We start from the raw sequence: 26,982 nt of genomic DNA on the forward strand, positions 1-26,982 counted from the left end.
CATCTCCAGGTTCACAACTTGAGAGATAGGTCAAGTGTTTCCCACCACAGAGGCAGTTTACTGGTTTGTTGCTTAGACCAAAAGTTTGGAGTTCTATTTTATGACTTTCTTTCAAGCCCTACACTCAACATACACATCCATCAGCACATCTTGTTGGCTCTACCTTTAAAATAGAATCTGACCTCTCTCACAGTGCCCAAGATACAACCCGTATTCGTTTTCTATTGCTACCTAATGATATACCACAAAACTTAGTGGCTTAAACTACAACAAACATCTGTTATTTCTCAGTTTCTGTGGGTTGGGAATCAGGAACACCTTGACTGAGCAGTCTGGCTTAGATCTCTAATGAAATTGCAGTTAAGTCATCAGCCAGGGCGGTAGTCATCTGAATGCCTAACTGGTGCAGGGGCTGGAGGATCTTCCAAGGTTGCTCATGCACATGGCTGGCATGTTGTCCTGCCTTTCGGTGGAAGGCTTCAATGCCTCCCCACATGGGCCTCTTTGAAGGGCTTCTTGAGCATCCTATCCTTACCAGCATAAGTGGCTGACTGAGCTGCAGTGTCTTTTATGACCTCGTCTTGGAAGTTATACTGTTCTATTGGTCCTGCAGATCAGCCGTGATTCAGGGAGGTTGGACATAAATACAGGAGAAGATCATGGGGAGTCATCTTGGAGGCTGGCTACCACACTACCACCACCTCTTACCTGGATTATTGTAATCACTTAACATTATTTTTTTCTTTTTTGAGACAGAGTCTCACTCTGTCACCCATGCTGGAGTGCAGTGGCGCAATCTTGGCTCACTGCAACCTCTGTCTCCCGGGCTCAAGTGATTCTCTTGCCTCAGACTCCCAAGTAGCTGGGATTATAGGCGCACGCCACCACACCTGGCTAATTTTTGTATTTTTAGTAGAGGCAGGGTTTCATCATGTTCGTCAGGCTGGTCTCGATCTCCTGACCTCAAGTGATCCACCCGCCTTGGCCTTCCAGACTGTTGGGATTACAGGTGTGAGCCACCATGCCTGGCTGCAATCACTTAACATGCTTGTTTCTGTCTCCCTGATGTCTATTCTAGCCATAGCAGCCAGCAACCCTCTTATATCATATTGTGTTGCTCCTCTCTTGAAAACCCTGTAACAGCTCCCTTTAGTGAAGCAAAAGTCAGCCTTTACCATGGTTCCAAGGCCTTACATCATCTGGCCCCAACCTTTCTGATTAATCTATGTTTACTGACTCTACTCCAGCACAAATATTATGCCTCAAATGCACTCAGCAGGCTTCTTCCCAAGGGACCTTGCACTGGCTTTTTCCTCTGCCTTAGATGATTACCCTGCAGATAATCCATGGCTAGTTCATTCAGACCTCTTTTCAAATATCAGCTGCTCGGCCGGGCGCGGTGGCTCAAGCCTGTAATCCTAGCACTTTGGGAGGCCGAGACGGGCGGATCACGAGGTCAGGAGATCGAGACCATCCTGGCTAACACGGTGAAACCCCGTCTCTACTAAAAAAATACAAAAAACTAGCCGGGCGAGGTGGCTGGCGCCTGTAGTCCCAGCTACTCGGGAGGCTGAGGCAGGAGAAGAGCGTAAACCCGGGAGGCGGAGCTTGCAGTGAGCTGAGATCCGGCCACTGTACTCCAGTCTGGGCGACAGAGCGAGACTCCGTCTCAAAAAAAAAAAAAAAAAAAAAAAACAAATATCAGCTGCTCAAAGAGGCCTTTTCTGATCATCACATATAAAATGAAACAGCACACCTGCCATTTCTAGTTTACGGCACTTAACACTTGTTGCCTGTTGAGTATGTAAGCTCAACAAGAGCAAGGGGTATATTTTGTTTTTGCTGAAGTCTCAGGATCTAGAATAGTGCCTGGCACATGGGAAGCACTCTGAAAATATATGTTTAATGACTAAATAGGTGGGTTAATGAAAGTGGCTGTTAATCCCAGTTCTGCCTGCAAAAATGCTCTCTTAACACTGAATTATGTATATGAGAGAGAAGAGAAAGGAAGGAAGAAGAAATGGGCATAAGGGTAGACAGTTGTCAGCAAACGGAACTAGTCATAAGTGAGTTTAAAAAGGAGGCAAAGGGGGCAGGAAAATAACAACATGCGATGAAGTAGAGCATTTGGATTTGTAAGTCTGTGAACTCCAAAAACGGTGCAGGTTTATTCAAAGGAAGAAAATTACGTTCAATTAATTACACAAACTCAGGGAAAAAAAGAACAGTTTATCCAGGAGTTAAAAGAAGCATACAAGCATACTGTAGTTAAAAATATTAAAAGACCAAGAAAAGATACATAGATGCTCACGGAACTATGGTGGAAGCTTACTGAGGCATGCCTTCCGCATGGGATGAATGTTTTGAGGCAGCACTTGATGGGTGGACAGGACCTCCTGGATCTTGTCCAAACACATCTTGTTTGCTGCTATCCCTGCTTCAAACTCTCGGCGTTTCTCTTCCTTCTCTGCTTCTTGGGACTGCTGCTGGTAGGCGATTTGCATCTGAAGTTGCTTCCTGTACTCCTGGGCTAAACATTGGCGTCTAAAGTATTAGAAATGTCAAAGCATAAAATTATAAAACTAAGCATTTAGATTTATTTAGAGCATTACAATTAAAATATAATTTGTAAAGTCAAATTAAAATTCCTATTAAAATCAGGGTGAGTGGAGAAGAAATAGATGAAAAACTCAATAATGGGTTTCTTACACAATAATCATTAATATAATCCTAGAACAAATATTGATTTTAGAGAGGAAATACTTCTTCCCGGCTCGCAATGTTCACTGCTATGTGGGAATAGTTCTTGGTTTGCCTCCATCCCTTCCCTCAGTCTTCTCTATGGGTAAAATTGGAAAGGATAAGCAAACTGCTCAATTCAACTTTTCCCCTTTCTTTTTTTCTTTCTTTCTTTCTTTCTTTTTTTTTTTTTTTTTTTTGAGACGGAGTCTCACTCTGTCGCCCAGGCTGAAGTGCAGTTGCGCAATCTCAGCTCACTGCCACCTTCACATCCCAGTTAAAGCAATTCTCTGCCTCAGCCTCCCGAGCAGCTGGGATTACAGGCACCCACCACCATGCCTGGCTAATTTTTGTATTTTTAGTAGAGACGAGGTTTCATCATTTTGGCCAGGCTGGTCTCAAACTCCTGACCTCAAGTGATCTGCCCACCTTGGCCTCCCAAAGTGCTGGGATTACAAGCGTGAGCCACTGCACCCAGCCAGCTTTTCCCCTTTCATCTTAGAGGCTGCTCCATCTGTTTTCTGCTCTGCTCTACATCAAAGGGCCACATCCCTGCACAGGAGGCCTGCAGTGGTCTCATGCTGCTGGGGACTGGGTAAGTTAGCCTCATCTTATCATTCTGTTCAGTATTAACTAGACAATTTCTTGCATCTATAAGCCATATTTTAAATATATGACAGTTTTTTTATTTATAGTGTAATTTTTATTGTAATAAAAAACACATTATGACAGGCACGGTGGCTCACACCTGTAATCCCAGCACTTTGGGAGGCTGAGGTGGGCGGATCACCTGATTCAGGAGTTCAAGACCAGCCTGACCAACCTGGAGAAACTCTGTCTCTACTAAAAATAAAAAAATTAGCCAGGCATGGTGGTACATGCCTGTAATCCCAGGGACTCAGGAGGCTGAGGCAGGAGAATCGCTTGAACCCAGGAGGTGGAGGTTGCAGTGAGCCGAGATTGCGCCACTGCACTCCAGCCTGGGTGACAAGAGTGAAACTCCATCTCAAAAATAAACAAACAAAAAACAAAACAAAACAAAACAAAAGTGTACAGTTCAGCAGTTAAGTCTCTTCATATTGTTGTAAAAGAGATCTCCAGAACTTTTTCATCTTGCAAATCTGAAACTCCCCTCCCCTCTTTCCTCCCCACAACCCCTGGTAACCACCATTCTACTTTATGTTTCTATAAATCTGACTACTTTATATGTCTCATAAAAATAGAATCATACAGTATTTGTCTTTTTGTGACTGGCTTATTTCACTTAGCATAATGTCCTCAAGGTTCATCCATACTATGGCATGTGACAGGATTTCCTTGCTTTTTAAGGCTGAATAATATTCCGCCATAAATATATACCATGTTTTGTTTATTCATTTCATTAATAGACCCTTGGGTTGCTTCTACCTCTTGAATACTGTGAATAGTGCTATGAATATTTCTGTGTAAGTATCTCTTCGAGACCCTGCTTTTAATTTTTGGACATATACCCAGAAGTGGGATTGCTGGATTATGTAGTAGTTTTAATATTAGTTTTTTGGAGGAACCTCCATACTGTTTTCCATAATGGTTATATAATTTTACAATTTATAAGCCATATTTTTTTCTTTGTAGTTTCTTTCCTTTTTTTTTTTTTTTTAGACCGGGTCTCACTCTGTCACCCAGGCTGGAGTACACTACTGGAACAATCACACAATCATGGCTCACTGCAGCCTCAACCTCCCAGGTTCAGGTGATCCTCCCACCACAGCATCCCAGGTATCTGGGACTACAGGTGCACACAACCACGCCCAGCTAATTTTTTTTGTTGTTGCTGTATTTTTTTAGAGACAGAGTTACACCATGTTGCACAGGGTGGTCTTAAACTCCTGGGATCAAGATCCGCCCATCTTGGCCTCCCAAAGTGGTGGGATTACAGGTGTGAGCCACCATGCCTGGCCTCTTTGTAGTTTCAATGGCTAGAAATATAAGCCACATTTTTAATATCAGCTGTGGTATAATAAGAATTATATTTGATCTTTGTTCCTACTTCTTGGCACAGAGCTCCTACAACTCTTGTAATTTCCTGAGTGGTAAAAGTATCTTTTGTCATTCATAGGAACACCTGATTTTATGCTAATAAGCTGACTTAGGGTAGGGCCCCTGGGTGGCCTCAGGATGGGGTTGGTCACTAGAAAGACCAAGTGATGAGGGGGTTAGGACTTTCAGCCCCACCCACTGACCTCTCAGGAGGGGAAGGTGGGGGCTGGAGATGAAGCTCTAAAACCTCTTGAACAAGGATGTTCTGAGGGCATCTGTGATGGTGACACAGAGAGGTGCTGAAAGGATGGTGCACCCGCAGAGAGCACGGAAGCCCCCATGCTTCTCTTCCACTTGGCTGTTCCTGAGTTGTGTCCATTGTGATAAACTGGTAAACATAAGTCAAATGTGTTCTTGATTTCTGTGAGCAATTCTAGCAAACTGTTGAACCTGAGGAGGAGGTCGTGAACTCCAATTTATAGCTGGTTGATCAGAAGGTGGTCTGGGACTAGCATCTGGCGTCTGAAGTGTTAGCAGTTTGTGGGACTAAGCCCTTACCCTGTGGGGTCTGTACTAACCGGGGGTAGTTACTATCAGAACTGAATTGAATTCTTGGACATCCAGTTGGTGTCTGAAGAATCAGAGAATCTGTTGTTGGGGTCAGAAAACACTCCATCAACTTTTATCAGAAACAAAGATAATGGGATTTTATCAGAAATAAAGATAATTTGGATACCCCTCTATGGTAGATTCTATTTTCCAAAGATGGCCACAGTACTATCTTCCTCCCCATATGTGTACTCCTAATTAGGGAAAAGGAATCAGGCTGGTGGAACCAGGAGAAAGCAAAGAGATAAAGCAGATAAGCTATAGGTCTGCCTTTGTTCATGGCTCAGGACATATAGCCCTCCTGTGCAGATAACATACAAAACTCACAAACTTCCTGCTTATCATCAAATGCTTCGATTTATCATCAAACACCTCAGCTGACAGAAGAATGCAAGTTAGCTCCCTGCTACCTTGGTGTTATCAAGTAGCCCAAGAACCATCCTATAAAATCTCCAGCAAGCCTTTGTTTCCTGGCAGTCAGCTCCTCTCTTGCTGGCTGCCATTGCTTTCTTGCACTGAATTTTCCTACTTTCTCTAATAAATCTGCCTGTACCTACAACTGTCTTGGTAAATTCTTTTACCCCCATGCCACCAGCCCAGTTATGCTCTTCAGCAATGTGAACCTCTACTACCATTTCAAGAGGTGGAGCTTCTTTCTCCATCTCCTTGAATCAGGATGGGCCCTGTAACTACTTTTATGACCAATGGAATATGGCAGAAGTAATGCTATGCCAGTCCCAGCTGTAGCTCTTAACTGGCCTGGTAGCTTCTTCTTCCTAGCTGTTGGTATACTTGTTATTGGAACTCTCCCTCTCAGAACAAGCCACCACATTGTGAGAAGTCCAAATCACATGGAGAGCCCACACATAGGGGTTCCAGGTGACAACTAAAACTCCTAGTTGATAACTGAGATCCCTGACTCCAGTCAGCATACACTGCTCCCTATATGAGTAGGTATCCTAGGTTGAGCCTTCAGATGAATATAGCCTCAGTCATGTGGATCTGACTTCAACGATATGAGATGTTCCAAGCAAGAACTACCTAGACGAGCCTTGTTGACCCACAGAATCATAAGAGATAATCATAAATTGCTTCAAACCACACATTTCAGGGTGTTTTGTTATGTAGCAATAGGTAACTGTAATACCTCTGCCATAATTTTTTCCTTATCTCTCCGCTGATTCAGAAGTTTAGCAGGGAAGAGATGTGATATTTATTGAGTCCTCCCAAATCTCCAACAGGAGACTTTTTAAAAATGAGAAGGAGGCCAGGCGTGGTGGCTCACGCCTGTAATCCCAGCACTTTGGGAGGCCGAGGCGAGGGGATCACGAGGTCAGGAGTTCAAGACCAGCCTGGTCAAGGTGGTGAAACCCTGTCTCTACTAAAAATAATAAAAATTAGCCAGGCGTGGTGGCACGTGCCTGTAATCCCAGGTACTCGGGAGGCTGAGGCAGAGAATTGCTTGAACCTGGGAGGCAGAGATTGCAGTAAGCCGAGGTTGCACCACTGCACTCCAGCCTAGGTGACACAGCAAGACTCCATCTCAAAAAAAAAAATATATATATATATATACACACACACACACACACACACATATATACACACACACATATATATGAGAAGAAAAGATTTCCACAGCAGAGGCAGTAGCAGGAACTCAGAACAGTAGGACAGATATTGTTGTTTGTGACCCCAAAGTGAGAATAGGATCAGGCACATTAACCATACTTTTTCTAGAAAGAGAAAAGCTTATTTCTATGCACCAAGTGTGAGTAAGTCAAGGGACAGGCCCCAGGAACAGGGAGGGTGACCAGTAATCAGAGAAACCAGGTCCTCTTCCTCCACTACACTGACTGCCTGATTTAGGTATCATGGCCACCAGTGGGAAGAGAGTGCGATGGTATAAGAAAAGCTGCAGGGAGGTAGCCGCCTCGTTTCCCCCACTTGAGCCTGATTGTGATGATCAGAAGGAAACTAATCCCAGCCCTTGTCAGAGGAGGGCAGTGGTATTTCCCAAAGCATCCAGAGTTTTCTAATGCAGTAAGGCTAAACACATCCTCCTGGGGACATTTGTATGGAATCCTGTCCCTATAAGCCATTCTGCTAATCTAGCTGATTAGGCCAGCCTGCTTTTCAGAATTTACTTCATGGAGCAAAAAAAATCTTCCTATTTTATTAGGATTTAAGGTTGGTGCCTATTTTTTAAGTGTTTCAAATTTATTTTATTTTTAAAGATATTCATCCAGCCTAACAACTTATGTGTATAATCATAATATACATAATGGCAATGGAATTAAATTTTACGAAGACAGTTGGTGCCTACTTTTACACGAAATTTTGTAAACTGCTTTGAGCTTCTAGAAGGACAAGTGTAACACTAATGCAAAATAATGTCAATAATGCATGAATTATGGCACATGGTCTTCTATGTTGAAAATCTGTTTTAGTTTTTGTTTTTTTGAGACAGATCTTGCCTGTTGCCCAGGTTGGAGTGTAGTGGCACAATCATAGCTGCTGTGTTTAACTCCTGTACTCAAGTGATCTTCCCACTTTGGCTCCCAAGTAGCTAGGAATACAGGTCTATGTCACCATATCTGGCTAATTTTTATTTTTATTTTTTTGTAGAGATGAGATCTTGCTACACTGCCCAGTCTAATCTCAAACTCCTGGCTTCAAGCAATCCTCCTTCCTCAGTCTCCCAAAGTACTGGGATTACAGGTGTGAGCCACCATGCCTGGCCAAAAATCTGTTTTTTAGGTAGCAAATGATATAGAAAACAAAATCATACCTTGCAAAATTCTCCTTCTCTTCACAGTTAAGTTCTTTAAGACTTTCATTTATGTGTTTCTGTTCCATAGCACGTTCTTCCTGTTCTTTAGCTTCTCTTTGCACTAAGAAAAGCAAAAGTAATTATATGTCAAATGACTTTCAGACAAGACTTGCCAACATGTTTCTGGGCACCAGAGTCATATTGTCTTCAGAAAGGTAGAGCTGAGAATCATGGCTGGATCTTAGATTGATTAAGTAGAAGTACTCATCTCAATTGAGAAATAAATTGGGTTTAGACTCATATATGCTACAATCTACAGATTTCCTCTTAATCATATTTCATTGAAAATCTATAATTACCCTTTTTCATATAAATTACCAATGTTAAAACACTTCCTACTTTTCTCTCCTTGAAGACAAACAGTTCATTGCCATTCATACTAATAAGAGTTTATTATAATTTATTATTTAATATATATATATTTATTATAAAATAAATATTATTTAAATATATAAAGCTCTTGGCTGGGCGCAATGCCTCATGCCTATAATCCCAGCATTTTGGGAGGCTGAGGCAGGTGGGTCACCTGAGGTCAGGAGTTTGAGACCAGCCTGGCCAACATGGCAAAACCCCCTCTACAAGTACTAAAAGTACAAAAATTAGCTGGGCATGGTGGCACGTGCCTGTAATCCCAGCTGCTCAGGAGGCTGAGGCACAAGAATCACTTGAACTTAGGAGGTGGAAGTTGCAGTGAGCCTAGATCGTGCCACTGCATTCCAGCCTGGGCGACACAGTGAGACTCCGTCTCAAAAAATAAATAAATAAAGCTCTTATAAGTTAATAAATATATTTAAGCATCCCAACAGAAAAAAAAGACAAAGGAAACAGAGTTTACAAAATAATAAATACAACTGGCTAATATACATCTGAGATGTATATATCTTTGGTACCACAGTCTATTTCAGAAATTTATCTTAAACAACCAGATACAATCCAAAAATAACTATGTACGGAGACAGTAACCTGGAATTCTAAAATAGCAGTAAAAAGATTAGAAACAATATAAAGGGTCATTAGTTGTGTTTAGGTAAAATAAGTTACGGTCCATTTTTATAACAGATTTCTAGGCAGTCATTACAAATCTTATAATTGACAAAAAATGACTTAAAATATTTTCAATAAGTGAAAATTATAGACCATAAAACAGTATATACTACATGGTTCTAATCTGTGAAGGAAAATTATATATGTAGTAAAAATACTAGAAGAAAATATAGAAAGCTGTGAATAGTAGCTATTCCCGGGTGGTAGAATTATGGTTGATTTTGTTTCCTTGTTTATAAATGGTCTCAATAAATTTTCCATGTTTTTCCAATATTTTACATAACATTTATCGCTTGTTAGATATGAGTTCTAAATTTTTCTTCAAAGAATCAATATGTCAGTATGTTCAATTCTTTGCCTTCTACTTTTAAACTTAACTTCCTCATAAAGCAACCTTTTTTGATCACCTGTTCCACCCTGACTCATTCCGATTACCTGCTCCACCCTGACTCATTCTGATCACCTGCTCCACCCTGACTCATTCTGATCACCTGCCCCACCCTGACTCATTCTGATCACCTGCCCCACCCTGACTCATTCTGATCACCTGCTCCACCCTGACTCATTCCGATTACCTGCTCCACCCTGACTCATTCAGATTACCTGCTCCACTCTGACTCATTCAGATTACCTGCTCCACCCTGACTCATTTTGATCATCTGCCCCACCCTGATTCATTCAGATTACCTGCTCCACCCTAACATATTCTGATTACCTGCTCCACCCTAACTTATTCTGATTACCTGCTCCACCCTGACTCATTCCGATTATCTGCTCTGCCCTCATTCTCCACCCTGACTCCTTCCATAACCATTTTTCCCGCCAGACCACTCAGCCTGTCACTCTCTTAAATTAGCCAATCAGAATTAGGTTAGCCTGTGTGGTCTAACCCTAGCCAATAGCGGAACGACACGGCAGCAGGGGCCATGTGAGTCAGGAATAAGAACTCCTTCCCCTCCCTGGCCTAGGTGTGCTCTTGCTAGTGTTCCATCTTCAAATGAGCACCCTTTCTGCAGAAAGTAAAGATGGCCTTGCTGAGAGATCATTTGTCTCTGTGCTGACTTTTCTTCCTGGCACCGATTGTCTATTTCTAACATCACTGATGAATATAAAAATCTTTTCAGCGTATAAACTTTCTACTCGGTTTCTAAAAGTTCCATCTGCTTAACAATTTTCTACTGCTATTATAACTCCTGGAGTGAAGAATTAATGAATGGGACCAGGATAAGCTTCCTCTTGCGAAGACCACTAGTGTGAAATCCGGTGGTACCCTAATAATAAATGTGTCCATGTGTTTATTGCCTCTCTGGTCCATTGGGCTGGACATGGAAATGGCAGAAATATGGAGGTGGAAATTCACCCTCTCAACAAACACCCTTCTGTGACCAAGCACTGCTTGAAGCTGAGGGAATACAGTGGCATAGTGTAGTAAAATAATAGAGACATAATATGGCTATAAGATTATAGGTAGCCATAAAGTTAACTTAAGCATCTCACAGGGCTGACACTATGTATCACTTAGCAGTATGATGCAACCTAGTCCAGGGATTTCCAAGAGACAAAGGTCATTCAGCACAGATATAACTTTCAGAAACCTTGAAACAAAGCTTACCCTTACAAGAATAGCTTAAACTCCCTTTATGAAAGAAACACCTAGTAACTGACGTGGATTGAATGTAAGTATTAAAAAGGGGAAAGATTCTCCAAACTTTGAGAATAGTCTCCAAATAAAGACCCTCCTGGCCAGTTGGTCATCTGAGATGTGAGCAAGCCACAGTGCCCTGGAAAGAGGATTTATTTTAAATGGGGGAACACAGAGGGCTGCTCAAGGCATGAGTCAATTGAGCTGGCACTGAAGGATGACTAGATTTCTCATGATCAAGAGCATCATAGGCAGAGACAACTACATAAACAAAGGTATAGCATTGGGGGAACCAGCCCTCAATATTTCAACATAGGTCCTTTCTATTTTCCCTAAGTGTCAGCCAGTCTGAGAAATAGAGAAAGAGTACAAAGAGAGAAATTTTACAGCTAGGCCTACGGAGGTGTTATCACATATTGGTAGGACCATGATGGCGACCTCGAGCTGCAAAACCAGCAAGTTTTTATTAGGGATTTTGAAAGGGTAGGGGGTGTATAAACAGGGAGTACGTCACAAGGATCACACGCTTCAAAGGGCCATAAAGATCACAAGGCGAAGGCAAAATTAGAATTACTGATGAGCGTCTGTGTCCCGCTGTGCACACATTGTCTTGATAAACATCTTAACAGGAAACAGGGTTGGAGAGCAGAGAACCGGACTGACTAGAATTCACCAGGCTGGAATTTCCCAATCCTAGTAAACCTGAGGGTACTACAGGAGACCAGGGTGTATTTCAGTCCTTATCTCAACCACATAAGACAGGCATTCCCAGAGCTGCTGTCTATAGACCTACCCCCAGGAATGCATTCCTTCCCCAGGGCTATTCCTTGCTGGGAAAAGAATTCAGTGATATTTATCCTACTCGCTTTCTGCAAAAAGAAAAATATGGCTCTATTCTGCCCAACCCTGCAGGCAGTCATACCTTATGGTTATCTTTCCTTATTCCCTGAAAATCGCTGTTATTCTGTTCTTTTTCAGGGTGCACTGATTTTGTATTGTTCAAACACACATGTTTTACAATTTGTACAGTTAACACAATCATCACAGGGTCCTGAGGTGACATACATCCTCAGCTTACGAAGATGACAGGATTAAGAGATTAAAGTAAGACAGGTGTAAGAAATTATAAAAGTATTAATTTTGGGAACTAATAAATGTCCATGAAATCTTCACAATTTATGTTCAGAGATTGCAGTAAAGATAGGCATAAGAAATTATAAAAGTATTAATTTTGGGAACTGATAAAAGTCCATGAAATCGTCACAATTTATGTTCTTCTGCTGCAGCTTCAGCTGGTCCCTCCGTTTGGGGTCCCTGACTTCCTGCAACAGTATGGAGAAAACTTTCAAAAGAGGGACAGATACAAAGGACAAGAGGGAGCTGTATGTCTGTGCCCCACCTTCTCACTCTTCATTCTAATCGCCAAGGCACACAGTATTCAAATGATGTACTGTTCCTTTAACCTTGAGAACTTCTCCCCTGTGACTGGAATCTGCTGGTATATAAAACTCTTCATATATATCCAACTAGATAAGATTTGCAAAAACAGGCCTCCTGCCTTCATCCTTTTTGCATCCCTCATGGTGTTTTACATAATAAGTATTATGGTTGTTAGTATTTTGGTTGTTACCTAAATTGAATTAAGAGCAAGCTATAACAAAACTGTAATTCAGTTCCTTACACTTTTCTTGAACTTGAAGTTTTCTTGTACACATGACCTCATCCACAAGCTGTCTCCTTGCCTCCTTTTCAAGTCTCAGCTCCTTGTCCTTCTCAGCCAACTTCTTTTCCTTGTCTTCCTCTAATATTCTGTCAAATTCTTTCTCCTGAGCTTTTTCTTCCTCACGTCTCTGTGCCAAATATTTATGGTATATCTTCTGTTCTCTTATCATATCTTCCTATGTAACATAAAAATTCATATTGTTAAAATTTTTTGGTGTGATAGTGATAGTAAGGATACATTTAAAAACAATCTTTAAAAGCTCCAATCCCAATCTTTTAGAACTATGTACTGAAACATTTACAGATGTATGTCTGAAGTTTATTCCAAAATACTCAAGAGTAGGGGGGAAATGGGTAGGGATATAGAAGAGACAAGAATGGCCATTAGTTGACGGTTGTTAAAGTGAGGTGATGGACACATGGGGACTCATTGTGCAATTCTTCGTATTTGTTTGAAATGTTTGATAATACTTGTTTGAATAAGTTAACAAAGTGTTTTTCAAAGTAGTTGCCAAATAGTTTTCAATGATACAGCTTTATTCTCATTTACTTTAATTTAGGTATATGAAATCTTAATCGGATCAACAAAATAAGTCATTTCTACTATTATAGCACTGTCTCTCTGGCTGGTAGTCATTTTGTACTTTATTACAGCAATTATAAATCTTAGCTACACTTTGGAACCACCTGAGGAGCTTTAAAAAGTATTGAGGGCTGGCCGGGGGTGGTGGCTCACACCTGTAATCCCAGCACTTTGGGAGGCCAAGGCGGGCAGATCATGAGGTCAGGAGATTGAGACCATCCTGGCTAACGTGGTGAAACCCTGCCTCTACTAAACATACAAAAAATTAGCCTGGTGTGGTGGCAGGCACCTGTAGTCCCAGCTACTTGGGAGGCTGAGGCAGGAGAATGGCATGAACCCAGGAGGCGGAGCTTGCAGTGAGCAAGATCGCACCACTGCCCTCCGGCTTGGGCAACAGAGCAAGACTCCATATCAAAAAAAAAAAAAAAAAAAATGTACTGAGGGCTGAGTCCCACCCCCAGAAATTCCTATTTAATGGATACCTTTTAAGTTCCCCCAGGTGATAGTAATGTGCAGCTAAAGTTCAGACCTGCTATTTATTTAGTGCAAGCATTTTTAGTTGGCTACTGCCATGTTGCAGTAATCATCTGACAGCAATGAGTTTATCCAACACCAAGGTTCTAGATATTATTAAATACCTGATATGGTTTGGCTCTGTGTCCCCACCCAAATCACATCTTGAATTGTAATCCCCATGTGTGAGGAGAGGGACCTGGTGGGAGGTGATTGGGTCACGGGGGTAGTTTCCCCCATGCTGTTCTCGTGATAGTGAATTCCCATGAGATCTGATGGTTTAAAAGTGTGGCTTTCTTCATTCCTTCCCTCCTGCCACCACATAAGACGTGCCTTGCTTCCCCTTCCACTGTGATTTTAAGTTTCCTGAGTCTTCCCCAGCCATGTGGAACTGTGAGTCAATTACACCTTCTTTTTTTAATAAGTTACCCAATGTCAGGTAGTTCTTTACAGCAGTGTGAAAAAAGACTAATACCATTTCCCACTAAAAATAACCAACAATCCTTGGGAAAATAATCAATTATAAGACTGGAGCAGAAACTGAACAGGATGAACCTAGGACATCTTATTGTGTCAGAATCAAGAAAACTATCAAAGTCTATTGGAGGACAGCATCAAAAGAACAAGACAGCCCACTTAAAGGGACTCCCACGATCTAGAATCAGGCAATCTGAGCACCAAAAAGAAGAGTGAACTAATAATCCACTAAAAAACTACTGAAACTTGGCCAGGCACAGTGGCTCATGCCTGTAATCCCAGCACTTTCGGAGGCTGAGGTGGGTGGATCACTTGAGGTCAGGAGTTGGAGACCAGCCTGGTCAACATGGTGAAACTCCGTCTCTACTAAAAATACAAAAAAATTAGCTGGGTGTGGTGGCACAAGCCTATAGTCCCAGCTACTTAGGACGCTGAGGCAGGAAGATCGCTTGAACCCTGAAGGCAGAGGTTGCAGTGAGCCAAGAATATGCCACTGCACTCTAGCCTGGGTGACACGACAAGACTCTATTTAAAAAAAAAAAAAAAAAAACTATTAAAACTACAAAATGAGTTTAGCAATGTTGCAGGATACAAGACCAATATACAAAAGTCCTTGTATTTCTATTTGACAGCATCAATCTAAAATGAAATTAAAAATTTTATTTCCAAATAGAAATGTTATCCTTAGGAATAAATTTAACAAAGTGTTAAAATGTATACTCTGAAAACTAGGAAACATTACTGAAAGAAATTAAAGAAGACCTAAATAAATGGAAAGACAGCCTAAGTTCATGAATCAGAAAAAAATACTGTGAAAATGGCAGCACTTCCCAAATTGACCTACAGATTCAACACAATTTTTATCAAAATCTCAACTGGCTTCTTTGTAGAAATTGACAAGCTGATCCATGTAACTTCTAGATACGTGGATATTCAAGGGAGCCAGAATAGCCAAAACAATTTGACAAAGAACAAAGTTTGAGGATTTACATTTTCTCTCTCTTTTTTTTTTTTTTTTTTGAGATGAAGTTTCACTCTGGTTGTCCAGGCTGGAATGCAATGGTGGAGTTTCACTCTTGTTGCCTGGGCTGGACTGCAATGATGCAATCTCAGCTCACTGCAACCTCCACCTCCCGGTTCAAGCGATTCTCCTGCCTCAGCCTCTGAAGTAGCTGGGATTACAGGTATGCGCCACCATGCCCAGCTAAGTTTTGCATTTTTGGTAGAGACAGGGTTTCACCATGTTGGTCAGGCTGGTCTCAAACTCCTGACCTGAGCTGATCCTCCCGCCTCAGCCTCCCAAAATGTTGGGATTACAGACGTGAGCCACTGTGCCTGGCCAGCATTTACATTTTCTGATTTCAAACTTACTACAAAGCGACAGTAATCAAGACAAGTAGATTTGTTATACTGGACTAAGGATAGATATGTAGAGTGATGGAATAGAACTGAGTGTCCAGAAATAAACCTTCACTTTACTGTAATTGATTTTTGACAAGGGTGATAAGACAATTCAATAGGGGAACAATTAGACAATTATTTCAACAAATGATGCTGGAATAACTGGATATCCACATGCAGAATAATGAATTAGGATCCTTATCTCATGCCATATACAAAACTTAAAATGGATCAAAAGCTTAAATGTTAAAGCTAAAATTATAAAACTCTAACAAGAAAACAAAGGAGTACATCTTTGTGATCCTAGAGTAGGTAACTGTTTTTTAGATAGGACCCCCAAAGCATAAGCAACAAAAGAAAATCTAGCTAAATTGAACTTTGTCAAAATTTAAAACTTTTGTGATTCAAAGGACACCATCAAAAAAGTAAAAAGACAACCTACAGAATGAAAGGAAATAACTGCAAGTCATTTATCTGGTAAGAGACTTGAATCTAGAAAATATAAAGAACTCTTGGCCAGGTGTGGTGGCTCATGCCTGTAATCCCAACACTTTGGGAGGCTGAGGTGGGCAGATCACCTAAGGTCAGGAGTTCAAGACCAGCCTGGCCAACATGGTGAAACCCCGTCTCTACTAAAAATATAAAAAAATCAGCCAGGCGTGGTGGCAGGCGCCTGTAATCCCAGTGACTCAGGAGGCTGAGGCAGAAGAATTGCTTGAACCTGGGAGGTGGAGTTTGCAGTGAGACGAGATTGCACCATTGTACTCCAGCCTGGGAAACAAGAGGGAGACTTAAAAAAAAAAAAAGGGGGGGGGGGAAAGAAAAGAACTCTTACAACTTAATAATAAAAGGACCAATAACCCAACTAAAATATGGGCAAAGGACTTGAATAGACTTCTCTAAGAATAGAGAATAGCCTTCAAATAGATTTCTCCAAGGAAGATCTACAAATGACCATAAGCACAGGAAAAGAGGCTCAATATCATTAGTCACTAGGGAAACACAAATAAAAACCATAATGAGATACTACTTCAGATGCATTAGGATGGGTAAAATAAAAAAGACAGACAATAACAAGTGTTGGTGAGCATGTGGATAAATCAAAACCCTCATACACTGCTGGTGGGAATGTAAAATGGTTCAGCCACTATGGGAAATACTTTGGCAATTCCTCAGAACTTCAACAGAGTTACCATATGGCCCAGTAATACTACTTCTAGTTATATGTCCCAAAGAAAAATAAAAACATACGTCCACACAAAAATTTGTACATGAATGTTCATAGTAGCATTATTCATAATAGCCAAAAAGTGGAAATAACCCAAATGTCCATCAGCTGATATAATGCATAAACAAAATGTGGCAAATCCATATAATGGAATATCATTCAGCCACATAAACAAATAAAATAGCAATACATGCTGGATAAACCTTGAAAACATTATGCTAAGTGAAAGAAGACAGTCAACAGGTCACATAACATGTGATTCCATTCATGTCAAAGTCCAGAATGGGAAAATCTATAGAGACACAAAGTAGATAAGTGGCTGCTTAGGACTGGAGGTGGGAGGTGAGGAAGAAGGGATAGCAGGATAGTGAAAATGTTCTAAAATAGAATGTGATGATAGGGGCACTTATCTGCGAAAACAATAAAATCCACTGAATTGTATCGTTTAAATTGGGGAACTGAATGTTACGTGAATTATCTCTTGAAGCTATTAAAAAAATAAATAAAATGATTTAAATGTGAACAAAAAACTCAACAGGAAAAAACAAATCAAATAAACAAGTCAATTAGATAATGTGCAAAAACCAGGAGTTGGAGGCTGCAGTGAGCTATGATCATGCCACTGTACTCCAGCCTAAATGACAGAGTGAGATACTGGCTAAACAAAAAGAAAACAAAACAGAAAATGGGCAAAAGACATGAAGAGACATTTCATTGAAGACGACATACAGATGGAAAACAGGCTCATAAAAAGTTGTTCAAAATCATTAACCATTAGGGAAATGTAAATTAAACCACAATGAGATGTTACTACACATCTATCAGAATGGTTAAAGTGAACAATAGTGATAGCACCAAATGCTGGTGAGGATGTGGAGAAACCAGATTGCTCACGTATTGCTGCTGGGAACGTAAGATGGTACGGCTACTCTGAAAAACAGTTTAGCAGTTTCTTTAAAAAACTAAACATGCAATTACTATATGATATAGCAATTGCTCTTCTAGGCATTTATCTCATAGAAATGATGATTTGTGCCGGGTGTGGTGGCTCATGCCTGTAATCCAAGCATTTTGGGAGGCTGAGGTGGGCGCGTCACTTGAGGTCAGGAGTTTGAGACCAGCCTGGCCAACATGGTGATATCCCATCTCTACTAAAAATACAAAAAAAAAAATTAGCCGGGCATGGTAGCCACACCTGTAATCCTAGATACTCAGGAGGCTGTGGCAGGAGAATCACTTGAACCCGGGAGGTGGAGGTTACAGTGAGCCGAGACCATGCCACCGCACTCCAGCCTGGGTGACAGAGCGAGACTCCGTCAAAGAAAAAAAAAAAATTGAGAATGTGTTGACAGAAAAACCTGTACTCAAATGATTATAGCAGCTTTACTCATAACAGCCATAACCTGGAAACAACTCAAATGTCCTTCAACAGGTGAATGGCTAAACAAACTGCAGTAAATCTATACCATAAATACTACTCAAGAATAAACTGGGAGGCCGAGGCGGCTGGATCATCTGAGGTCAGGAGTTTGAGACCAGGCTGGCCAACATGGCGAAACCTTGTCTCTACTAAAAAACACAAAAATTAGCCAGACGCAGTGGCACATGCCTGTAATCCCAGCTACTCAGGAGGCTGAGACAGGAAAAGCGCTTGAACCCATGAGGCGGAGGTTGCAGTGAGCTGAGATCACGCCATGGCACTCCAGCCTGGGTGACAAGAGCGAAACTCTATCTCAAAAAAAAAAAAAAGAATAAAAAGAAGGCTGGGCGCAGTGGCACATGCCTGTAATCCCAACACTTTGGGAGGCCAAGGCAGGAGGATCACCTGAGCCCAGGAGTTCAAGACCAGCCTGGGCAGCATAGTGAGACCCCATCTCTACAAAAAATAAGAAAACTAGCTGGGCATGGTGACTTGCGCCTGTAGTCCCAACGACTCAGGAGGTTGAGGTTGAAGTTATCAATTGAGCCAGGGAAGCTGAGGCTGCAGGGAGCTGAGATCACACCACTGCACTCCAGCCTGAGTGACAGGGCAAGACTGTCTCAAAAAAAAAAATTTTTTTTTAATAAAAATAAAAATAAAGAACTACTGATAGATCCAAAAAGTTGGACAGATCTCCTGAGGGTTATGCTAAGTGAAAAAGACTATCTGAAAAGATTACATACTATATGATTCTACTAATATAACATTCCCAAAATAATAAAATTATGAAAATGAAGAACAGGGTTAAGAAGGGGGTGGGGCAAAAGGGAAGTAGGTGTGACTATAAAAGGTCAATATGAGAAATCCTGGTGGTGATGAGATGTTCAGTATCTTGATTATATCAATGTCAACATCCTGACTGGCATGGTACTATAGTTTTGCAAGATATTACCATTGAGGGAACCAGAGTATTGGGTACAAGGAATCTCTCTGTATTATTTCTTAAAACTGCATATGAATCTACAATCATATCAAAATGAAGTTTATCCAGGCACAGTGGTTCACACCTGTAATCCCAGCACTTTAGGAGGCCAAGGTGGGAGGTTCACTTGAGCCCACTCCAGACCAGGCTGGGCAACTTGGCAAAACGCTGTCTCTACAAAAAATATATAAATTAGCCAGGCTAGGTGGTGAGTGTCTGTAGTCCCAGCTACTCGGGAGGCTGAGGTGGGAGGATTGCTTGAGCCCAGGAGGGCGAGGCTACAGTGAACCATGATTATGCCACTGCACTCCAGCCTGGGTTACAGAGTGAGATACTGTCTCAAAAAAAAAAAAAAAAAAAAAAAAGGAGAGAGAGAGAAGTTTAATTAAAAAACAAAGCACATGCACACTAAGAACCAGGTAAAAACAAGAAAAAGCACCTGTGGGAGAAACAAAACACTCTTAAAAGTTCAATCCAAATTCCAAAGGTACAGGTAGCTAAATCAATACTGAATGCCTTTCCCTACTCTTTTTGCCTGACCAAACTTCACATATCCTTTAAGGTTCAACTCAAATGTCACTTTCTCAGTGATGTCTTCCTCAAATTCCAGGAGTTCTCAAACATTAGTTAGCATCAGAATCACATGGGGGAGTGTGCTGAAACACAGATTTCCTGTCCCTGTCATGATTTCGATTGGGAGATCCTGATTCTGGAGCCTGTGAATTTCTGTTTCTAACATTTTCCCAGATGGTGCTGATGCTGTTGGCTCGTGGACCACGCTCAGAGTAGCACTGTTATATATTTGTAGCCGTCTTCCAAAAGACTGAGAACTCACAAATCCCTTCCAGCAGGTAGCAGGCATGAAAAAAAAAGTCTTACTCTTTTTTGTTTCTTTTTATCTGCCTCTTCCTGTAAGTCTTGAAGGGCCCTTTGCACGAGCTTCATGTTCAAGTCCTGTTCTTCTCTGTAGTCCTGCTGAATATGTTCTATCCTGTCCTGTAGGGCTTTTTGCAAAATGGTCCTAGTTTCCTGCTTTGCCTTCTGTTTCTTTAGCTTATCCTGTTCATTCTCATGTTTAATCTGTGCGTTGTTACTTTCCTAAAGGAGAATCATAATAAAGATAATGCATCAGTACAGCTGGACCAAGACAAGTTAGTGCATTTGATTTAGGAGACAGGAATAAAGGATTTCTGGAAATACACACACACCTGGATTTAGAGAGGCTATAAGAAAGAAAACTTGCCTTTTCATAGTTGAATCAGCAATAAAACTGTGAAAATTGCCGGGATATGTGTGATTATAATGTAATAAATCGTTGTAGAGTTGAAAACACGAAAGTATAAAGAGAAACCACTTTTAATCCCAGTACCCATCGTCTACCACCATTCACTGCCTGTGGGTGTGCTGGCCTTCCACATGTGACTCTTCTATGTACTCTGTACCATACATTTGGATACATTATTAAACAGCACTGAGAGTCCAAAATTAGAAATGTGCCTGTGAACTAGCCCAGGCCATCAGACAAACTGTACAGTAACAGGCCTGCAAACTGTGCTATACCCATGGCGTTGATCACCCTCTAATAAGCATTTTAAAGGCCCACCACGAGGCGCGCCTCCTCTTCCTTCAGCAGCTGTGCTGCCTGCCTTTGTGCCTTGATGCTTGTGATCTGGGCATTCAGCCCCAGGCGTGTGTTCTCCATCAGCTCTTTCTGTCTCCTCGCCTCTTGGGCTTCTCGCTTTTCCTTGGCTAATCGGTCTTCCTCCCAGAGCTTGGAGAACATCTGCTCTTCCACCAGCTTTTGCCTTCTCAGCTCCTCATTAAATGCAATCTGTGCTTTCCGCTCCTCACACACCTTCTTCTGATGGATACAAAACAATTCAACACGGAGCTCCTCACAGCGTTCCCTGAAAGGAAAATTTTAAAAAGACAAAACACAGCCTTTCATGAGGCACTGCTCTATTGAAGCACACATCTGTATAGTCACACAATGAAGCAAAAAAAAAATCAAAGACCTGGATGCAGGCCATCGGAGCACAGGAAACATGAGGGAGCAGCAGGGAGGCAAGCACCAGGATGGCACAGTCTGACTATGGAAACTGGAGTCAAGCAAAGGCAGCCCTGACTCCGTTTCCTGTGTGACCTTGGATCAAAAACTCAACCTGTTAACCCCAATGATTGACCTATTCACTTGACTTTGAGAACCTCTACTTTAGGGATGCTCACATTCTTTTTTTTTTTTTTTTTTTTTTGAGACAGAGTCTCACTCTATTGCCCAGGTTGGAGTGTGGTGGCACCATCTTGGCTCGCTGCAAGCTCTGCCTCTCAGGTTCATGCCATTCTCCTGCCTCAGCCTTCTGAGTAGCTGGGACTACAGGTGCCCACCACCATGCCTGGCTAATTTTTTTGGATTTTTAGTACAGACGGGGTTTCACCTTGTTAGCCAGGATGGTCCTGATCTCCTGACATTGTGATCTGCCCACCTTGGCCTCCCAAAGTGCTGGGATTACAGGTGTGAGCCACCATGCCTGGCTGCTCACTTTTTTTTTTAAGAGACAAGGTATCACTCTGTCGCCCAGGCTGGAATGCAGTGGCGTGATCATGGCTCATTGTATCCTTGAACTCCTGGCTTCAAGTGATCCTCCCACCTTAGCCTCCCAAGTAGCGGAGACTATAATCACATGTCAACATGTCTGGCTAATTAAAAAATTTTTTTTTTGTAGAGACAGGGTCTCGCTATGTTGCCAGGGCTGGTCTCAAACTCCTAGCCTGAAGTGATTCTCCTGCCTCAGCCTTCCAAAGCGCTGGGATTACAGGCCTAAGCCACCACATCAGGCTGAGATGCTCACTATATATACACAAGATATCTGGCCAGGCATGGTGACTCATATCTGTAATCCCAACACTTTGGGAGGCCAAGGCAGGAGGATCCCTGGAGACCAGCACTAGCCTGGGCAACACAGTGAGACCTTGTCTCTACAAAAATTTTTTAAAAATTAGCTGGGCATGGTGGCACACACTTGTAGTCCTAGCTACTTGGGAGACTGAGGCAAGAAGACCACTCAAACTCAGGAGTTTGAGGCTGCGGTGAGCTAGGACCATACCAATGCATTCTAGCCTACACTCTAGGTCAGTAAGACCCTGTCTCTAAAAAAAATAAATTGAATGATAGAATATCTATTTATTCTAATGATAACAATCATTGATAAGAGGAAAACTTTATGTTTGTGACTGCTTTATAGTTTACAGGTAGCAGCTATCATCCCCATCTTAGAGTTAAAGCAACGGAGACTCAGGGAGCCTAAGTGTCTTCCCAAGTCACATAGCCAGTAGTAGGAATATTATTAGCAAAAGTTATTAAGTGCTTATTATCTTCCAGACACTATTCTAAGCACTTCAACACATATGAACTCTTGTAATCTTCATAACAATCAATATGGCAATGAACATTACTGCAAGTTCGTTTTTATTATTTTTATTACCCTTGGTTTACAGATGAGGAAATGGAAGCACACAGCAGTTAAGCATCTTACCCAAGTTTGTCCATTTCATATGTGGTAGAACTGGGACTGAAGAGCTGGCTGTGGCCCTGGAGTTTGGATTCCTTGGTGCTTCATTGTATCACCTCTGCCAGCAACTGACAGAGGCAAGACTACCTCTGATCCACAGGCATTCTGACCAAATATCCTAGGTTATTCGTTAATAAAAACACCCCAAAACAAAAAAAAACCCCGAAATGCCTACCTTAATCTGAGGTCTAATCATTAACTGTGTATAATTACAGGGCATTTAAAAAGAAGTTTCATAATGTACCAAAAGTACAATCCATAAAAGAAATATTGATAAATTTGATTTCATTAATATTAAAAAATTTTGCTCTGTAAAAGATCCTTTTAATAGGACAAATAAGACAGGACTGCTGAATGACTGGGGAAAAAAAGAAAAAACCATTTAAAACATGAAAAAAAAGATAAGCTATAGTCTAGGGGAAAAAAAACACATATCGGACAAAGAAGTTCTATCTAGAATACATGAAGAATTCTCAAAACTTAACAGCTAAAAGAAAAGGTAAAAACTTAACAGCTAAAACAATCTAAATTCTAAAAATCTAATTAGAAAATGGGCAAAAGATATAAAGAAACATTTCACCAAAGAAAATGTACAGATGGAAAATAAGCACATGAAAAGTTGCTAAACATCACCAGCCATTAGGTAAATACCAGTTAAGCCCATGATGAGATATCACAGCACGCCTGTTAGAACAGCTAAAAACAGAAACAAAATAAAACAAAACAAAAAAACAATAATGCCACCACCAAAAGGACCAGGATGTGGAAAAATTGGATGTCTCATATACTGCTGGTAGGACTATAAAATGGTACGGCTACTCTAGAAAATAGTTTAGTGTTTATTAAAAAAAAAAAAAAATACATTTACGGCTAGCAGTCGTGGCTCACGCCTGTAACCTCAGCACTTTGGGAGGCTGAGGCGGACGGATCACCTGAGGCTGGGAGTTCAAGACCAGCCTGATCAACATGGAGAACCCACACCTCCACTAAAAATACAAAACTTTAGCCGGGCTTGGCGGTGCATGCCTGTAATCCAAGCTACTTGGGAGGCTGAGGTAGCAGAATTGCTTAAACCCAGGAGGCAGAGGCTGCAGTGAGCTGAGATCACGCCATTTCACTCCAGCCCGGGCAACAAGAGTGAAACTCTGTCTCAAACAAAACAAAACAAAATTTGCATATAATCCAGCAATAGTATATGATAATTATCCTCAATAAATGAAAACATATGCTCACACAAAAAACCTGTATACAAACGTTCCTGTCAGATTTATTTATAATAGAGCAAAACTAGAAACAACCAAAATGTCCTTCCGTAAGTGAATGGTTTAACCAAACTGAGGTACATTCATGCAATGGAATATTACTCAGCAATAAAAAGGACAAACTAGCAATACCTCCAACAACTTGGATGGACCTCAAAGGCATTATGTTGAGTGAAAAAGGCCAATCTCTAAAGATCGCATATTGTGTGATTCCATTTATATAACATTCTTAAAATGATGAAGGTATGGGGATAGAGATTAGTTGTTGCCAGGGTTAGGAATGATGGGGGATAGGGGTGAGAGTAGTGAGCATGACTCTAGAAGGATAACATGAAGGAGATTTTTGCAGTGATGCAATTCTGTATCTTGATTGTAGTGGTGGTTACACAGATCTACAGGTGATAAAATGGCACAGAATTATACACACACCTTGCACGACTGTCAATTTCCTTGTTTTAATATTGTATTACGATTATGTAAGATAGAACCATTGGGGGAAGCTAGGTGAAAGGTAAATGGAATCTCTGTACTATCTGTGCACTTTCTGTGAACATATAATTATTTAAAATTAAAAATTAAAAACAAAACAAAACCACTGGTAATTTTTTCTTGTCATTATTATCCATTTCATTTCATTACTATTGCTGAAAACAATTTCGCTGTATAATAGGGATCACTAAAAATGATCTACTCCAGGTATCAAATATTCTACGAATGCCACTGAATACATCAAAGAGAAATGAATGCATATGCCATCAAAGGACATGTCTATTCATCATAGCTTTATTCATAAGAGTCCCAAACTGAAAATAACTGAAATGACTGTCACCAGGAAAACAAATAAATTGTGGTATATTTACACAATGGAATACAAAAAAAAAAAGCACAAGAAAAAGAAGAGGAAAATTTTCATTCTGCTTTATGTTAATATACGTATTAAAGCCTCAACTATATTTTCAGTAATAGGGTCTAATAACGCTCCTTACTCAAAAGTATGTTTGCTAATCTATGTTGAGGAGTTGGCAGTGTTGCATTCAAAACATTAAAAACAATTTGTTTTCAAATTACATCACTATAGGATACATTTGTTTCTTTAAAAATTTTAACAATTCATCTAACTAGCAAAAACTCAGTTATACAAGTGAAATCTGTAAAATGTTGCTAAATCCATACATTTTAAAAGTATAACCACTTATGAACCATTTGGTTTTCTTACTGTATTAAGAGAAATTTACTAGGGAGTAGAAAATATATGAATGGTCCATTGAAAGTCACTTGGCTAATATACCATTTTCCACTCACAGCATCTTTTCCCCCCAGCAACCAGTAGCAAAGATGACCAAATCCCACTGAGGACAGGGTATGAATGCATGCTTACACAGGCTTGAAAATCCAAGTCTAATCCTCTTTTGGTCACCTCAAGCTTAAGACCTAGACAAATCCCTACCTGTAGAACTCAGTTATCCATCTACAAGCCAAGTAGGGTGGCAAGTTGCTTCTGGCCCTGTGCATTACCACTCTGGGTTTCTTCACTGCCCTCCTTCAGCAGCTCCCCAAGCCCTGAACCTTCCAATTCCCTCTCCTTTTAGCAGTCTAAATTTACTTTTAGCGGCTGCATCTGCAACTTGTATCCACTACTCACTGCAATGGCTTACTTTTCCTTCTGGCCTCTAGTAGGAGGGTTGAGGGTTTAGGGCTGTCCACATTATTAATAGCGACTTCATGGCAGAAAGAGCAGATGGAAGAAGCTTTTCTCTGCACCATGTCTTGATCCCTCCACAGACTTCATTTTTTTCCTTTTCCCATCTGTTGACCTTTGGATTTCCGGTCTACTCAAATTTTGAGTGCTATGAAAAATGAACTCTTCTATTCCTTCTGTATTCCACCAGATTTAAACTCAGGTATTTTTGGATCATCCATTCTTGAATCTGGCTTAACATGACAGACACCCTGCCCCACTCATACTAGATGACCTAACAAACTAAGTGACACTCACTGTCACAGAGCCTGGCATAAAGTAGGAGCCCAAACATATTTACTGAATGAATGAATGCTAATGGCTATGTTTTAAACACTTCCAAGTAATATTTGGACTTTAAAAATCCCTTCTGAATATAAAAACCCTAGCCAGTTACTCTAAAATTAAAAGACAGATGAAATCGATGATTTAGGGCATTCCATGGGTCATATCATGTGATCATCACTGCACTGAGAGATGTGTCTGAAAAAAAGGAGCAAAATGCACCATCACTACTATTATTCAACATAGTACTGGAAGTCCTAGCTACAGCAATCAGACAAGAGAAAGATATAATGGACATCCAAATTGCAAAGTAAGAAGTCAAATTATCCTTGTTTGCAGATGACATGATCTTATATTTGGAAAAATCTAGACTCCACAAGAAAACTCTTAGAACTGCTAAACAAATTCAGTAAAGTTGCAGGATACAAAATCAACATACAAAAATCAATAGCATTTCTATATGCTTACAGTGAACAAAGTGAAAAAGAAATTTTAAAAGTAATCACATTTACAAAAGGCGCAAATAAAATTAAATACCTAGGAATTAACCAAAGAAGTGAAAGATCTCTACAATGAAAACCATAAAACACTGATGAAAGAAATAGAAGAGGACACCAAAAAATTGAAAAATATTCCATGTTCTTGGATTGGAAGAATCAATATTATTAAAATGTCTATACTGTCCAAAGCAATCTACAGACAAAATGCAATCCCTATCAAAATACCAGAAACATTCTTCACAGAAATAGAAAAAACAGTTGCTCATGCCTGTAATCCCTGCACTTTGGGAGGCCAAGGTGGGTGGATCACTTGAGACTAGGAGTTCGAGACCAGCCTGGGCAACATGGGGAAATCCCGTCTCTATTAAAAATACAAAAAATTAGCTGAGTGTGGCATTACACATCTGTGGTCCCAGCTA

General features: G+C 40.8%; 1 protein-coding gene across 1 annotated transcript in view; it reads right to left on the reverse strand.

Moving 5' to 3' along the window:
• Positions 1 to 2,140: 2,140 nt before the first annotated feature.
• CFAP53 (cilia and flagella associated protein 53) overlaps positions 2,141 to 26,982 on the reverse strand; it is a 34,153-nt gene continuing 9,311 nt past the window's right edge. Inside the window, exons 4-8 of the mRNA XM_003914375.5 lie at positions 20,813 to 21,116; positions 20,089 to 20,307; positions 12,565 to 12,781; positions 8,156 to 8,258; positions 2,141 to 2,544 (exon numbers count right to left, since the gene is read on the reverse strand). Coding sequence (XP_003914424.2) covers positions 2,316 to 2,544; positions 8,156 to 8,258; positions 12,565 to 12,781; positions 20,089 to 20,307; positions 20,813 to 21,116 — 1,072 coding nt within the window. The 3' untranslated portion in view covers positions 2,141 to 2,315. The remainder of the gene's footprint in view (positions 2,545 to 8,155; positions 8,259 to 12,564; positions 12,782 to 20,088; positions 20,308 to 20,812; positions 21,117 to 26,982) is intronic.

The sequence above is a fragment of the Papio anubis genome, chromosome 19, assembly GCF_008728515.1.
Source record: "Papio anubis isolate 15944 chromosome 19, Panubis1.0, whole genome shotgun sequence".
In the NCBI taxonomy this organism is placed as follows: Eukaryota; Metazoa; Chordata; class Mammalia; order Primates; family Cercopithecidae; genus Papio; species Papio anubis.